General features: G+C 35.1%; 1 protein-coding gene across 2 annotated transcripts in view; it reads right to left on the bottom strand.

The window, feature by feature from the left end:
- The window catches only part of FZD3 (frizzled class receptor 3), a 91153-nt gene that overhangs the window by 51547 nt on the left and 22976 nt on the right, over positions 1-16630 (bottom strand). For both annotated transcript variants that reach the window (XM_077769688.1, XM_077769689.1), the window contains one exon: positions 5805-6001. In XM_077769688.1, coding sequence (XP_077625814.1) covers positions 5805-6001 — 197 coding nt within the window. The remainder of the gene's footprint in view (positions 1-5804; positions 6002-16630) is intronic.

The following is a 16630-nucleotide window of genomic DNA, read 5'->3' as shown; positions in this document are numbered from 1 at the left end:
CTGAGATCAAGAGTCACATGCTCTTCTGACTGAGCCAGCTAGGTTCCCCAAACAGTACTCTTTATTAAAATAGTCTAACATAGCCATCAATAAGTAACACTGCATAAAGACTATTAAGGACACACAGTTTAAGATTTCAAAATATAAACATACATCATAATATATAAAATAAATATATAGCTCCAGAGAATAGCTTTTTCCCAACCTTTAGCTACAGTTACCCCAGATTCAACAGAATAAATGTTAAAAAAATCTTTCCTAAATGCATGGCCCAAGGTGTTTTGAATACTATTAGCATTAAAAATCATTACAGCTGGCTTAGTATTTAGATCTTTTCTTCCCATTTTATATTCATTCTCTGCTTATCATATTGGTTAGTTATAGTCCTTCTAAGGTCTCTAATGTGAACTATTTGTTACCTACCACCCTAATTTCTCTCTAATCCATTACATTCTTTAACTTAGTTATGCTCAAACTTTGGTGTACGTAAGAAAAGTTTAATGTGTTGTTTTAAAAGTGAAAATTCTTGGGGGTGCCTGGGTGGCTCAGCTGGTTAACCATCCAAGTCTTGATTTCTGCTCAGGTCACAATCTCATGGTTTGTAGGACTGACCCCCATCGGGCTCCATGCTGACAGTATGAAACCTGCTTGGGTTTCTCTCTTGAGTGCTTGCTCTCTGCTCATGCCCACTCACCATCCCTCAAAATAAATGAATAAACTTAAAAAATTAAATTAAAATTCTTGGTTCCCACCACCACAAATCATATTTCATTGTATCTGTGTTAGGGCCCAGAAATCTGCATTTTAGTAAGTTTCCAGAGGGATAAGACCTGCAGCTTTGAGAAAGTGTCATAGCTGCAGGACAAATAAAACAGGTTTGTGGTACAGACACAAGTAAGGCTACCATTCTCATAAACTTCCTGCACCTTCAATTTTCTTGCCAGTATCAGTTTCTAAGTCCTCAGATTCCCACTAACTAGAGGTTTATTAGTTTATATGTATCAAATAGTTTCCAATAAACCATCATTGATATAAAGTTTACCAAATACATGCATAACTTTATGCTGTCACTGATTAATCTTTTATTTTCTAATACAATCCATTTTCTTCACTGGACTTGGAATTATAAATCCAAACGTGAGAAACCTATTGCCATTAAGCATTCATTTGTATCCTGCAGTACACCAGGGGTTAAACATAAAAAGACAAAAAAACAGGCTCTCTATCCTGTAGTCTAGAAGGAAATACAAGCTTGTAAACACAAAATTCAGCAGTGGGATCTACAAAGCAAACAAAATCTAAATAAAATATAAAAATAATTAAAAGGATGAATTCTTCCAAAGGATTAGATTATGAAAAGACTTCATAAAATAAGACCCTCAATACAGGATTTCGATCAGTATTTGTCACTATTGGTAGGACACCAATCAGTATTCTAGAAAGAAATGTAAGCAATGACAAAGAGATTTCAATAGGTTGATTTGATATTGCTAGAGTATAAAGTGTACATGACTTGTGACAGGAGATGAGGCTAGAGAGGTAAGCATGTTGCAGAAAAGTGTGTGAGTATGTGTAAACACTGATACATATTTAAAACTATGCAAAGTTATACTTCAGGTTTTTAGAACTATATTTGTACATCCAACTGCTACACAATAGCACCTCAGTCTTATAAACTTTCCAAAACCAAACTCTTGATTTCTACTTCTTAGGTTTCCCCATTTCCCTAAGTGGTAATTACATTCTTCTAGTTGCTCAGGCCAAAAATGTTGGGGTCATCCCTGAATTCCTTTCTGTCTCATATATACCTCACAATCTACCAGCAATTTTTGAAGTTTATTTCATTTTATTTTGAGAGAGAGAGGGAATGTGAGTGGCTGACCAAGAGCAAAAGAGAGAAAATCCCAAGAAAATCTCCACGCCCAATGCAGAGCCCAACATGAGGCTCGAACTCACAAACTGTGAGATCACAACCTGAGCTGAAATCAAGAGTCAGGTGCTTAACCGACTAAGCCACCCTGTCATCCCTCTACTAACAGTTTCTTTCTTTCCTTCCTTCCTTCCTTCCTTTTTTTTCTCTTCTTTCTTTCCTTTTAATGTTTAATGTTTTATTTATTTTTGAGAAAGAGAGAAAGCGAGCGCACACGCACACACACGCACGCACATGAGGGGGAGAGGGGCAGAGAGAGAGGAAGACAGACTCCAAAGCAGGCTCCAGGCTCCGAGCTGTCAGCACAGAGCCCTACACGGGGCTCGAACTCATGAACTGTGAGATCATGACCTGAGCCAAAGTTGAATGGCCAACTGACTGAGCCACCCCAGGCATTCCCCCAACCCAGCAGTTTCTATCATTGTACTTGATGATATATCTTCTCATTTCCTCCACTGCCTCTGCCCAGTTTGAGCCATTAGTACCTCTTTCCTGGACTTGTGGAGTGTCTCCAATTGATCTCCATTTCCACACAGCAGTCCGTGATCCTTTACAGATACATCACTCCTGTGCTCATGATCGTGTCTCTTCTGCTCAAAGTCCTCTCATGGTTTCCCGCCTTACTCAGAGACATATCCAAGTTCTGTATCAGAGCTACGAAGACCCTACCACCAGTACTTTTCTGATTTGATGTCCTTCCATTCTCCCTAACCTACTTCTTTCCAGGCTCTTTGGTCCCTTAGCTCTTTGACTATGCCAAGCATGCTTCCATTTCAGAGCATTTGCATATGCTGCTGTTTCTTATGACTAGGTTGCTCTTCCCTAGATATCTGTATTACTTGTTCTTTCATTTCATTCAGGTCACTATTCCAATGCCTCCGTATGACAAAGGCCTTCCCTGACATCTCCGTAGAAAACAGAATCCTGCTTCCCCATGTTTTATCTCTATCACCCAACCCTACTCTTTACCTTATTAGCATTCATTACCACCTGACATTATCTATTTATTATCTCCCACCACTACCATAACTACTAGAATTTTAGTTCCATAAGAACCAGACTATTTTGTTCACTATTCATCTTCAGCATCTAGACTAGTGCCTAGCACAGGGGACACATCCAATTAATATTTGTTGAGTTAATGAGGTTGAATAAGTATATTCATATAGACCTAATCCAAGTAATTAGAAAGATGACTAGAAGCAGTGTGGAAGACAGATTTGGGCAAAAATGGGAGCAGAAATACTAGCTAAGCCAGAATGAAAACCAGATGAGGTAGGGGCACCTGGTTGGCTCAGTCGGTAGAACATGGGACTCTTCATCTTGGGGTTGAAGTTCAAGACCCATGCTGGGTGCAGAGATTAGTTAAAAATAACCAAAAAAAATCTTTTAAAAAATGACATAAAATAAAACCAGATAAGGCAGTGAAAATGAGACAGACATGAAATTAGTTAGAAGCAACAGAGTTTGTAACTGATTGGTTGCAGAATCTAAGGGCAATGAAGGAGAAACAGAAGATAACTTATAGAGAATTAAAAAAAGAACAAAGGAATAAATCAATTTTAGACATGTTGAAACTGAGGTATTTGAGACAAATGCTGATTAGGATTTCCAAAATGGATGTTAGATACGCAGATTTGGAACTCAGCAGGAAGAGTCAAGGCTACAGATTTTGGTGTAGGAGTCATTAGCAGATGAGTAGGAGTTAAAATGAGTGAGATGATATCATCCAGGGAAAGCACACAGAATAACAACTAATAGGAACAGAACTCTGGGAAGCACCAATATTTAGGGACAGAAAGAGGAAGAGGATCCAAAAAAAGAAATTGAGAATAATTGGTCTGAGAAGTAGCAAACCACAATAGTTCATACATGAAGGTCTAAATGATTTTCATGAAAAGAGGGCAAGCTGAGATTGAGGGGAATATAGAATAAAGGTTAAATATGGGTTTGAAGCAAGTGATATAGATTTGGCAAGGATGCTGAGAGGTGTAAACAAATTATTCTGTTGACCAAACTGGAAATCTACCAAAGACAAATAGCAAACAGAACTGTTATGGTTGGCATCATTAAATATACAGCATAATTAATCTGTAAGAAATTGGGTGAATGGATCTAGCTGGGGATCTGAACAAGTTTAGTAGAAGGGATGAATTCAAATTGCTGGCAAGAATGTAATTTCAAGTGACGGGCCACAAAGCTTAAGCTAAGTAAGGAAGTAAATGAGATTAGGAAGAGGGGTATGAGGAGGAGGAAATAAAAATCCAAAGTCTAGGAGTGTCCTTTAAGTTCAAGAACAGCAGGAACAAGGATGTGAGCAATGTGGAAGAATGAAAGTTGTCATAAAAGACCAGTATTCCAGACTTTAAGGCTTCAGTGTTAATAGATCTAATCCGATCAAAACAGAAATAAAGATAATAATGAGATTTCTATACTTGTATATAAACTGTTAATATAAAAGACCACTAAACAGTGGGAGTTAATTACAAGAAACAAAATAGGGTTCCTGCCCAAGCAATTCATAGCTGTTATAAACACCAAGAAATCAAGAGACTTCTAAAAGAGGAACTATAAACACTACCACGCTTTTGGGGAGAAAGTGGATGAATGGATGCATGGGGCTAGATAATAGGGTAAACATGTGGGAAACAGAATAAACAAATATGAGAAAGCAAAGTGTTAGTGAACTATGAGAAACCAACATATGTTTTATTCGTTAAGTTTTTCAAATGCAAATGAGAGTAACAATTCCTGCTTTTTACCTACCTCCAAAGGCTATTGTTAGAAAATAAACATAATTAATTTTAAACACGAAGGAAAAAAGAATGTTCACTGAAGCATTATTGATAACAGCAAACACCCAGAAATACCTTATTGACCATCAATAGGAAATGGCTAAATAACCACAGAATATTAATACAGTATTCCATTATATAGCAATTAAAAAGGTAAGGCAAACCTACAGATACAACTATAGATAATATATTAAAAAATTAATGTTTACAGATATGTATATATGTAGTAAGAGTATAAAAGCAAATATAGGAATAATTAACAACATAGTCAACTTATTACCTCATCTCTGGGGAGGAAAGAAGGGAATGAAATCAAGATGGGTACCAAGGAAAGAACTTTCAACTCTACCACCACTGTTTCATTAAAAAAAAAAAAAAAAAATCACTAAAACAAGTATCAAAATGTTAAGACTGGATAAAGTTAGACAACACTTAGGTACATATCCATTTATCTTAACTATTCTTGATCCTTAAAATACAGTATTACTGTATTATTACTAACAATAATGTTCTCTCATGTAAATCTGTAAGACTGTCTAGTAAACATCTTCAAATCTTTAAGAAATGCTTACAATCTATATATTGGAAATGATCTGACAAGTATCTGACATTTTCTGATTTTGGTTTGCTAACACATGACAGAAAAGCAGAGCTGACAGAACTACTTCAGTCATTAACACATTTAAATCATGGATACTTAACTTCCATTAAATCATCATTAAAGACGTTTAATGGTGAGGTAATGAATGCTTATTTTCTTCTCTATATTTTCTAATTTCATTACTCATAGCATTACTGTATAACCAGAAATTTTTTGAGGAAAAAAATGATGTCTTGATTGTTTTTCTTAATTCTTTTAAAACAGAAATGTTTTGTTCTTTTCTACCTTTTTCATTTAGTGATTCCAAGTCCTTAAGGAAATGAACAATTCAGAGGCCATGAAACCACTGTTCAAAATTAAGACTAATATAAGCTATATTTCAAAAGTTTTTAAAAACTGATGAACTAGAAGACAAGTAATTTAAACATACTGTAGCATAGCGTAAGTAACGATCTATGAAAATCTATGATTTTCGCACCTACTGCATTCCATATCTTCAGGCCAAGGAACACCAAACATCTCCATGAGCTCCGAACACTCACTGTAAGCCCGTTGACACAGCCTACGACAGGGAAGTGTGACACGTCCATATTCCATACAAATAGGAGCATAGAGTGCACAAAGAAATGGCCGAAAATCCCGAGAACAATCCAGATTCACCATTGGGTGGAATGGCTAGGAAAAAGTTAAAATTGAATAATTAGAGAAGGAGTTGTATACAAGTTAAAGTTTTCTATATAAAATATTACAAGATTCTATTTTTTCCATTTTAAAAATGTCTGAAGGTTATTAAAATTTTCTGAAAGATTCTGTTTTTCTAAACAAAATCCTCTTAGCTATATCCCTTAAGATTCTGGTTAAGACTGAGGAATATCTCAGAATCTGTATGTATGTTTTAATTGTTAAAGGTGATGATATTAATGAAGGGCAAGGCTCAGAATTGCATTATGATCCATTTTACATACGAATAAAAATTCATGAAAGATATGTGCCAAATGCTCAAAAAAGGAATTACTGCTTGGTGACAGGATCTTAAGAAATTTTAATTTTCTTATTTTCATGTATTTCAATTTCTACATTTTCTTCAACTAACAAGTATGAACAGAGAGCAGACAAAAGTTAAAAGAGGAAAGAGAGGGGGTGGAGGAACAGAAGTAGTTATATACATAGCAGTAGTTATTTTGAGGGTGAGGGAGAGGGAAGAATCTCTCACATTTGTCCATATTTTCTTGTTACATTGAAAAAAAAATTTATAGAGAGTTTTTTAAACTCTGATATCACATAATGTAAACAGAACTAACAGTGTAAGCTGATATTAAAAAGACAAACGGAAAAAATAGTGGCCCCAAACATGAAACCATGCTAAAATAATTACAAGTACAAGAATAGATCAAATATCTCAATAAATGTGCACCTGGGTTTTTGACTATCAAATACTTTTCCCACTTATTTATATAATAATTTCAGAGTCATTGCTGATTTTGATCTGGTAACATTTTCACCACTAAGCCTTTCTACTAAGAATAAATCAATTTCTACATTAATATATAATATTTTCCAAAGGTCTGCTATACACAATACAGTAGGAAAATGAAGAGTCACTTAAGGAAACTGATGTCAAAGAAATTAACTGTATAATGGATGTGGTAACCAACAAATAACAATAAACTGTATGTGACCATCACTTCCATGGATGAAGGAATAGCTTATGTTATACCAATGTTTCCATCAAGAAAAATTTTTAAATATAGAAAAAAAGTTTAAAAACATCTATTTAAAGCTACTTAAGAACTGCTGAAGTAGAAGAACTAGAAGGACCAAGAATACAGAAAGCAGGGAAACATGGAGGGGTGGACTGATAAATGCAGCCACTTTTCCCAGGAGGCATTTGTTGAATCTGGGCATAAGGCAAGAGGACGAGAATCAGGTTTTGACTAGGCTGGTGCTAGAAAACAGAGAAACCAGCAGAGCTGTGGTGGTCTTATAAAGCTACAAACAAAATTCAAAATGAAAGGAATAAGACCTAGGTGAGAAGGGCAAGTGCCAAGGATAGAGTCTGACACAGGGCCAATAGTCCCTTCAAGAAATTTGAATATTCTGAAGCTGCATAAGGAAGGATGCTAAGAAGCTAAGCAGAAAGCCTCTGAATAGCAGAGTAGAAATTTTGGCAGTTTTACATGCTGGATTCGAGCTCAAGTCCTGCCAGGGGAACTGAACATACCAGGCTCTCAGCCTCTGAATGGCTACACTCAAGCTGCAGGAGCAAATGAGAGGGAGGCAGAAACCTACCAAAACTGTAACCCAGCCTCAATTCAGCTCAGTCCCTGATGGAATTAAGGTGATCTCCCATTTATCTGCTAATCAGAAGAAAGGGTAAACCTTCTCTGGGGTTATATACATCATCTGGAACCTCACCAAAATTTTGTAATGTCTAACACTCAATAAAGAACTGCTAGGCATTTCTAAAAACAGGACCATATCGGGCACTTGGGTGGCTCAGTAAGTTGAACATCCGATTTCAGCTCAGGTCATGATCTCACTGTTCCTGGGTTCAGGCCCTGCATCAGGCTCTGTGCTGACAGCGTGGAGCCTGGAGCCTGCTTCAGATTCTCTGTCTCCCTCTCTCTGCCCCTCCTGCCCATGCTCGCTCGCTCTCTCTCTCTCTTTCTCTCTCTCACTCAAAAATAAACATTAAAAAAACAAACAAACAAAAAACACAAAAAAACTAGGACCATATGATTAAAACCAAGAAAAAAAATTACCATGATTTGGTGACCCAGCTATTGTTCTTAATATACAAGACCATATATAGTTACATCAAATACATTCAGGAAAATAAAAATGAAGAATTTTATCAGAAACTAAAATCTATTACAAAAGGAATGAAATGGAAATTCTGTAACTGAAATATATAATCTGAAGAACTCATTAGATTTATCAGAAGACAGAATTGGCAAAATGGAAAACAAGGCAATAGGAAATATTCAAACAGAAGCACACAGACCAAAAAAATACCAAAAAATACATAAAAGAACATAAGACACATGTATAACATGGAAATGTCTTAGATATGCATAACTGGAACCTCAAAAGGAGGAGAAAGAAAATAGGCAGAGGCAATAAATAAAAAGATGATGACTGAGAATTTTCTAAAACTAATTGAAGACCACAATCTACAGATTCAAAAACTTCTGCAAACCACAAGGAGGAGAAAAACGAGAAAATCACACCTAGACAAATGTTACTTAAATTGTTGAAAACTAAAAAAAAATATCTAAAAACCAGTCAGGGGGGAAAAAAAGACAACTTACTTTTAACAGTTAACATTCAGAGCTGGCTTTGGAAAACCATAAATCAACGGAACAACTTAAAGAGCTAAGAAAATAAAACTGCAAACTGATTATTCTAGTCAGCAAAAATATCCTTCATAAATGAAGGCAAAGTGAAGACATTTTCAGACAGACAAAAATGGGAGAAAATTAGTCACCAGTAAATGTGCATTACAAGGAATACTCAACAGTTCTTTAGACAAAAGGCAAATGATCAAAGATGAAAACTCAGAAGTACTTAAAAGCAACAAAAGGGTGAATATGTGGGAAAATATAACTGAATACTCCCTGTACCAATGAAAAAAATAATAATGCCTTAAAATGCATACAAACCACAGGCATATTATATAATAATCAAATGGAAAAGATGGGAGGCCAGAGGAACACTAATGGGAACACTTTTTATTAGAATATTGTAAATCATGGGTACATATCATAATTTCTAGGATAAGCAATAAAAAAATGCACAACAAGGTAAAAGAGATGCAAACAGAATAACACAAAAGGCGGCAAGACTGGAGGAAGAAATACAAAACAGTGTGGATACACTGAATCAAATAGTAAGACAGTAAATATTAACCCAACTATACCAGTAATTACATTAAATATACATGGACTAAAAACTGTAGGTAAAAGACTAAGAGTTTTGGACTACGTAAAAACAAAAACAAGAAAAAAAAAAACTATGCCATTTACAAAAGATATTTTTCAATATAAGAAAACGGGTTAAAAAGAAAAGAAAGGTAATGGTAATGGAAGAACTAGCCAAAAGAAAGAGTAGATTTTATGACAAGTGTTCCCAGAGATAAGGAGCATTTCATAAGGCAAAGAATCAATTCACTGGTGGTGAAAAGCAAATCTAAACATGTATGCACCACTTAACATAGCTTCAAAGTATTTTAATCAGACATAGACAAAACTAAAAGGGAAAATGTATAAACTCACACTCAGAGCAAGAGACTGATACACTTCTCTCAGTAAATGACAGAAGAGTGAGGCAAAAATTCTGTAAGAATACAGAAAACCTAACAAGCCAACTACAAATTTGATCTAAATAACTTATTTATAATCATGATGCCCAGCAATGACTGGATCCTATTTTACAGACACATGGAATCTATCAAAATTGACCATATTCTAGATCCTAAAAAGCATGCCACAACAAACTTCAGAGAACTAAAATAATTTATAGCAGGCTCTATGACTAAAATGTAATTAAGGTAGAAAAAAGTTACAGTAAGAGCCCAAACTGTTTGAAATAGTAGGTAACAAGCTTCTAAATAACCCATAATCAACAAAATGAATCATAATGGAAATTTAAATTGCATATATAATTATATAGATTATATAGAGAAGTAAATAAAAATAATAAAATATCAGCAAAATTGTATTCAGAAGAAATTTACAAGCTGATATACACATATAAGAAACTAAGAAAACCTGAAACAAGCAATAATCTAAGTTCCATCTCAAAAGCTAGAAAAAGAGTGGCCAAACTTTGAAAATATAGAAGACAGACAATAATTAAGAAAAGAAAAAGGAAAAAAACCCCAAACCTCGAATTACCAATATCAGGAATGAAGGAGAGAACATTACTAGAAAAATAATGTAGATATCATAAATAATAAATTTGACATGTTAGATGAAATGAACAAATGCCTTTGGAAAAAGTTAAGATTTACCAAAACTCAAAGAAAATCTAGTCTTCTTTCTACAAAGAAATTTAATCCATTATTAGAAATGGTCCCGCCAAATAGTGGGGGAGAGGCAAACCTTGAATGCTGAGAACTGAGGATTGATGGGTGTGGGGAAGAGGGGGAAGACAGGCATGGAGGAGGACACTTGTGGGGATGAGCACTGGGTGTTATATGGAAACCAACTTGATAATAAACTATTTGTAAAAAATAAAAAATAAAACATTAAAGAAAAAAAAGTTAAAGAAAAAAAAAGAAATGGTCCCCCCAAAGAAAATTCTAAGCTGACTTCACTACAAAAATTCATTAAACATCAAAGCTTCTTGAAGTTGTAGTAACCACACACAAGCTCTTCCTAAAAAAGGAAAAAAAGGAACCTTTCCCAATTTGTCTTATGAAATCAGCATAATTTTTATAACAAAACCCAACAGGGACTATATAAGAAGGAAAATTATTTTACATGAAAATTATTTTTCATGTAAAAGTCCTATCCCAGTATCAGTAAATTAACCCATAATATATTAAAAAAGAATAATATACCACATCAAATACACTTTTTTCCCAAGGATACAATACTGATTAACATCTAAAAAACTAGTTAATATAATTAGTGGGATTAATTCATAAAGGTGGGAAACTACATGATCCATTAGGTAGATACAGTAAAAGTATTAGATGAAATTCAACATCCATTTATTATGAACTCTTAGGAGACTAAGGAGAAATTTTCTCCAATCTGATGGCAAGTATATACAACACAAACCACAGAAAACCTCACACTTGTTGGTAATTATTGAAGGCTTCCTGAGATCAAAGAAGAGACAAAAATAACTGTTATCACTATCTTATTTAACACTGTATTAAAAGTCCTCACCAGGGCAGTAAAAATATAGGAATAAAAGGTAAAAAAACTAGAAGGCAAGAAATAAAAAATTAAAGGTATATGGATTAGAAAGAAACTCTCATTATTCATAGAGGATTTGTGTTCCAGTTACCAAACTTACCTCTGTTCCACATTCACTCTTCAATAATCAATGCTCTATAATGGGATTTACATCACCATTTCTCCTTTACATTAAGCATGTATTTAAGCTTTCTCAAAAGAGTGTTGAAGGAACACTACAGGACAAAGGGGGCTTCCTTGTTGGTTGTGGCTGCTGCACAGTTAGGCAGCAGTACAAATGTAAAGAAATCTATGGTGCTGTGTCCCAGCCATGTGCCTAGAAAGGTCCCTTAGTAGCCACACAATCAAGACATGGCCTGGTGACTCCCTTCCTGCAGCCCTTCCAATATGGACACTGCACGCTTGAGACCTCCAACCTGCAGCAATGCCCTGACTCCCACTATCTGCTTAACCACCAGCTAACACTTGCCTATGCCCTGAACTGCTTTTTGCTTGCCCAGCAACTGTGGACCAGCTCTGGTCAAGGCAATCCAGTGAATCTCTGCCATCCATTAAGCTGCAAGTGCATCATCTATAATTAAGGTCTGAACCTTGGAGTTTGGGAGTCCCTTCCAAGACTGTTCCTCTGCCCTAGAGAACCCTACTGAACTCTCTCTGTATTTTATAATGGCTTATTATTTTTATTATACTTCCTTTATTTAAATCATTGAGTGTGTCTTTTTTTTTAAACTTATTTTTAATGTTTATTTTTGAGAGAGAGAATGATGAATGGGGGAGGGGCAGAGGGAGAGAGGGAGACACAGAATCTGAAGCAAGCTCCAAGCTCTGAACTGTCAGCACAGAGTCTGAATTAGGGCTCAAACTCACAAACTGCAAGATCATGACCTGAGCCGAAGTGGGATGCTTAACCGACTGAGCCACCCAGGCACCCAAGTGTGTCTGCCTTCTAATAGAACCAGACTAATAAAACCTGTCACAAAGAAAATTTACAAACCATTAGAATAAATGATACACTGAATACAAAGTCAATAAAGAAAAGCTGGCTCTGTGCCAGCTCAGAGCCTGGAGCCTGTTTTGGAGTCTGTGACTCCCTCTCTCTCTGACCCTCCCCTGCTCACGCTGTCTCTCTCTCTCTCTCTCCTAGAAATAAAACATTAAAAAATTAAAAAAAAAAAGAAAAAAGCTATATTTCTACATTCCAGAAATATATTAAAAATGAAATTAAGAAAAACACCAAATGAAACTAAGAAACAACTCCAGTTTAAGATCGCCAAAAGGAGGGGAACCTGGGCGGCTCAGTTGGTTAAGCGTCAGACTTCGGCTCAGGGCATGATCTCATGGTTCATGGGTTCGAGCCCCGTGTCAGACTCTGTGCTGACAGCTAGCTCAGAGCCTGGAGCCTGCTTCAGATTCTGTGTCTCCCTCTCTCTCTGACCCTCCCCTGCTCATGCTTTCTCTCTCAGAAATAAATTTAAAAAAAAAAAAAACACTAAAAAAACTAAAGCAAACAAAAAAAGACCACCAAAAAGAAAGTATAGCATCCCGTATTTAAGAATAAAGTTAACCAATGTAGTGCAAGACAGAAAACTATGAAGTGTTACTGAAAAAACCTGAAGAAGATCTAACAAGCAGACATCCCATATTCAGGGATTAGATGACAATGTTGTTAGGATGGCAATAGACCCAAAGTGATCCAGAGATTCAATTTAAACCTTTAAAATATCTCAATGTCTTTTTTTTTTTTTTTTTTGCAAAAATGGAAAAGTTGATCCTAAAATTCCTACGGAATTGCAAGTCTGAACAGATCAAAACAACCTTGAAAAAAAAGACCAAAGTTGGAGTTCTACTTTCCAATTTCAAAACTTAATATAAAGCTATAATAATCAAAACACTGGTACTGGCATAAGCCTAAACATGCAAAAGAATAAAGCTGGAGACCTTGTGTTAAACCATACACAAAAATTAACCTAAACCTTGTAAAAGAAAATAGAGGTAAACCTTCATGACCTTGGATTTGGCAATGGTTTCTTAGATCTGACAACAAAGGCACAAACACACACACAAACACACACACACACACACACAGATACAGACTTCATCTAAATAGAATGCTTTCAATTATTTAAGGATATTATCAGTAGAGTGAACAGACAACCCACAAAATGGAAAAAATTATAAGACATATCTGATAAAAGTCTAGTATCCAGAATAAAGAACCCCACAACTCAACAAAAGGACAACCTAATTTGTTGAATGGGCAAAGAACCTGAACAGACATTTTTCAAAGAAGTTAATGCAATGGCCAATAAACATGAAAAGATGTTCAATGTCATTAGGGAAATGTAAATCAAAATGACAATGAGATACTGTATTACACCCACGAAGATAGCTGTAATCTATAAATAAATAAGTAAGTAAGGCTGACAAGTATATGACAACACAAGGATATGTGCAGGTGACACTATTGTTTACATAGAAAATCTCAAGGCATCTACAAAGAACACCTCTTTGAACTAGTGAGTTCAGTAAGGTTGCAGGATACAAGAAAACATACAAAAAACCAACTCTATTTCTATACAGAATTTCATTCTATATATAAAGAGCACATAAAAACTAAAACAATACACTTAATAACCCCTAGAAAGACAGACAGACAGACAGGAAGAAAGAAGAAAGAAGGAAGGAAGGAAGGAAGGGAGGGAAAGAAAGAAAGAAAGAGAGAGAGATACACTTGCATAAAAATTCAACAAAACATGTATAGGACTTGTATGGAGAAGACTATAAAATGCTGATAAAAATAAATCAAGGAATGTAAAAACAAAACAAAACAACAACAACAAAGAGATATACTTGTGTTAGTTTGCTAGGGCTGCTATAACAAAGTTACCATAAACTGAGTGGGTCAAACAACAGAAATTCACAGTCTCAAATATCTAAAAGCTAGAAGTCTGAAATCAAGATGTTGGCAGAACCATTTTCACTTGCAGATGTTAGAGAAGGATCTGCTGTTGGCCTGTCTCCTACCTTCTGGTATCCTTGGATTGTGACAGCATAAATCTGATCTTCAGAGTGCATTCTCCCTGTGCCTCTTCTTATCATCTTCCCTCCATGTGTCAGTCTGTCCAAATTTCCCTTTGCTAATGACACCAGTCATATTGAATTTGGGCCTCTCCCTACTCCACTATGACCTCATCTTATTTCCAAATAAGGTCACATTCTGAGGTACTGGAGTAGAAATTCATCATCTATATTTTAGGGGGACTCAATTCAACCCATAACACTGTTCATGGGATGAAGATTCAACATTAAAGATGCCAATTCTCCCCCAAAAAGATTTACAGAATTAAGGAAATTTCTATCAAAACTCAGCATGACTATTAGTAGGTAAGGAGGAATTTATTCTAAATTATACGAAATTATATGAAAAATATTAAATTTTATGAAAAACTTAAAAACAGATTTTGAAAAAAGTTATATGAAAATTTTATGAAAAAACTATATAAAAAAGAATAGATTTTGCAAAAAAGTAGAATCATATTGTATGATTCTAAAATTATATGAAATTACCTGAAAAAAATAGATTTTGAAAAACAAAGTGGAAAGAATCATGCTATCCAATTTTAAGACTTTATATATTGCTAACAGTAATCAAGACAATGTGCTATCAGTGGAGAGACAGATACAAAAGATCAATAGAATATAGAGAACCTAGAATTAAATCTACCGAAGAATGGACAACTGATTTTTGAGAAAAGAACAAAGTCAATTCAATGGTGAAAGGACAGTTTTTTTCAATNCTTATAAAAATTAACTAAAAAGTGATCATGGACTTAAACGTACAACATAAAAATTACAAAACTTGAAGGAAAAAAAAAGGAAAAATCTTCCAGACCAAGAATTAGGTGAAAAGTTCTTAGAAATTACACCAAAAGGACAATCCATAAAAGAAAAAAAAATGGCAAAGTGGACTTAATTAACATTTAAAACTTCTGTTCTCAGGCACCTGGATGGCTCAGTTGGTTAAGCGTCTGACTTCGGCTCAGGTCATGATCTCACAGTTCCTGGGTTCAAGTCCCGAGTCGGGCTCCGTGCTGACAGCTAGCTCAGAGTCTGGAGTCTGCTTCAGATTCTGTGTCTCCCTCTATCTCTGACCCTCCCCTGCTCATGCTGTCTCTCTCTCAGAAATAAAATGAAAAAAACATTGAAAAAATAATAATAATAATTTAAAAACTTCTGTTCTCTTCAGGACCTTGTTAAAAGGATGTAAAGACAAGCTATGGACTAGGATAAACTATATGCAAACCATATATCCAATAGTGGATTTGCATCCAGAATATATATAGCACTCTCAAAACTCAAAAGAACAATTGCAAAATTAAAAAAAGATATAAACAGATACTTTACCAAAAAGGATACATGAATGGTAAAGGAGCACATGAAAACATGTTCAGTATCATTAGCCACAAAGGAAATGTAAGTTAAAACATGAGGTATCACTATATACATATACACTATATACATATTAGAAAAACTGAAATAAAAAACTGTGATAATACCAAATGGTAGTAAAAATGCAGAGAAAGTAAATCTCTCTTACACTGCTGGTAAGAATGTAAAATGGTACAACCACTATGGAAAATATTTCTGCAGTTTCTCAAAAATCCAAACATATGCTTATCATATGATCCACCAATTACACACCTGGGCATCTATCTACCCAAAATAAAAATGTAGGTCTACACAAAAACCTATACACCAATGTTCATAGCAACTTTATTTGTAATAGCAAAGAGCTGGAAATAACTGAAATGTTCTTCAATGGGTAGCTGATTAAACAAATTGTGGTATATCTGTAAAACAAAATATTCTGAAATTAAAAATAATAACTATTGATACTTGGAACAACTAGTATGGATCTCAAATGGTATTACGTTAAGTGAAAAAAAACAATCTCAAAAGATTATATACTGTATGATTCCATTTAAATAACATTCTTGAAATGACAAAATTACAGAGAACAAAGTAGTGGTTACTTAGGACTGGAAAAAAGGAAAGAGAAAACATGCATAAAGGAGTTCCTTGGTGGACAAATACCATGTTTGCACATATAGGTGGATTAGGGGGAAGTTAACAGAGGATGAAGCGGGAGAAGGGGAAAAATAAAAACAGTAGGGGAGAGGGAGAGAGGCAAACCATGAGAAGCTCTTGAATGCTGAGAAGAAACTGAGGGCTGATGAGGGTGGGGTAGAGGGGAAGGGGGTGATGGACATGGAGGAGGGCACTTGTGGGGGATGAGCACTGGGTGTTATATGGAATCCAACTTGACAATAAACTATAAAATAACAATGAAAAAAATATAAAAATAATAAAAATTTTT

The sequence above is a fragment of the Crocuta crocuta genome, unplaced genomic scaffold, assembly GCF_008692635.1.
Source record: "Crocuta crocuta isolate KB4526 unplaced genomic scaffold, BGI_CrCroc_1.0 scaffold551, whole genome shotgun sequence".
Taxonomy (NCBI): domain Eukaryota; kingdom Metazoa; phylum Chordata; class Mammalia; order Carnivora; family Hyaenidae; genus Crocuta; species Crocuta crocuta.
This window is presented reverse-complemented; position numbering and strand designations above follow the sequence as displayed.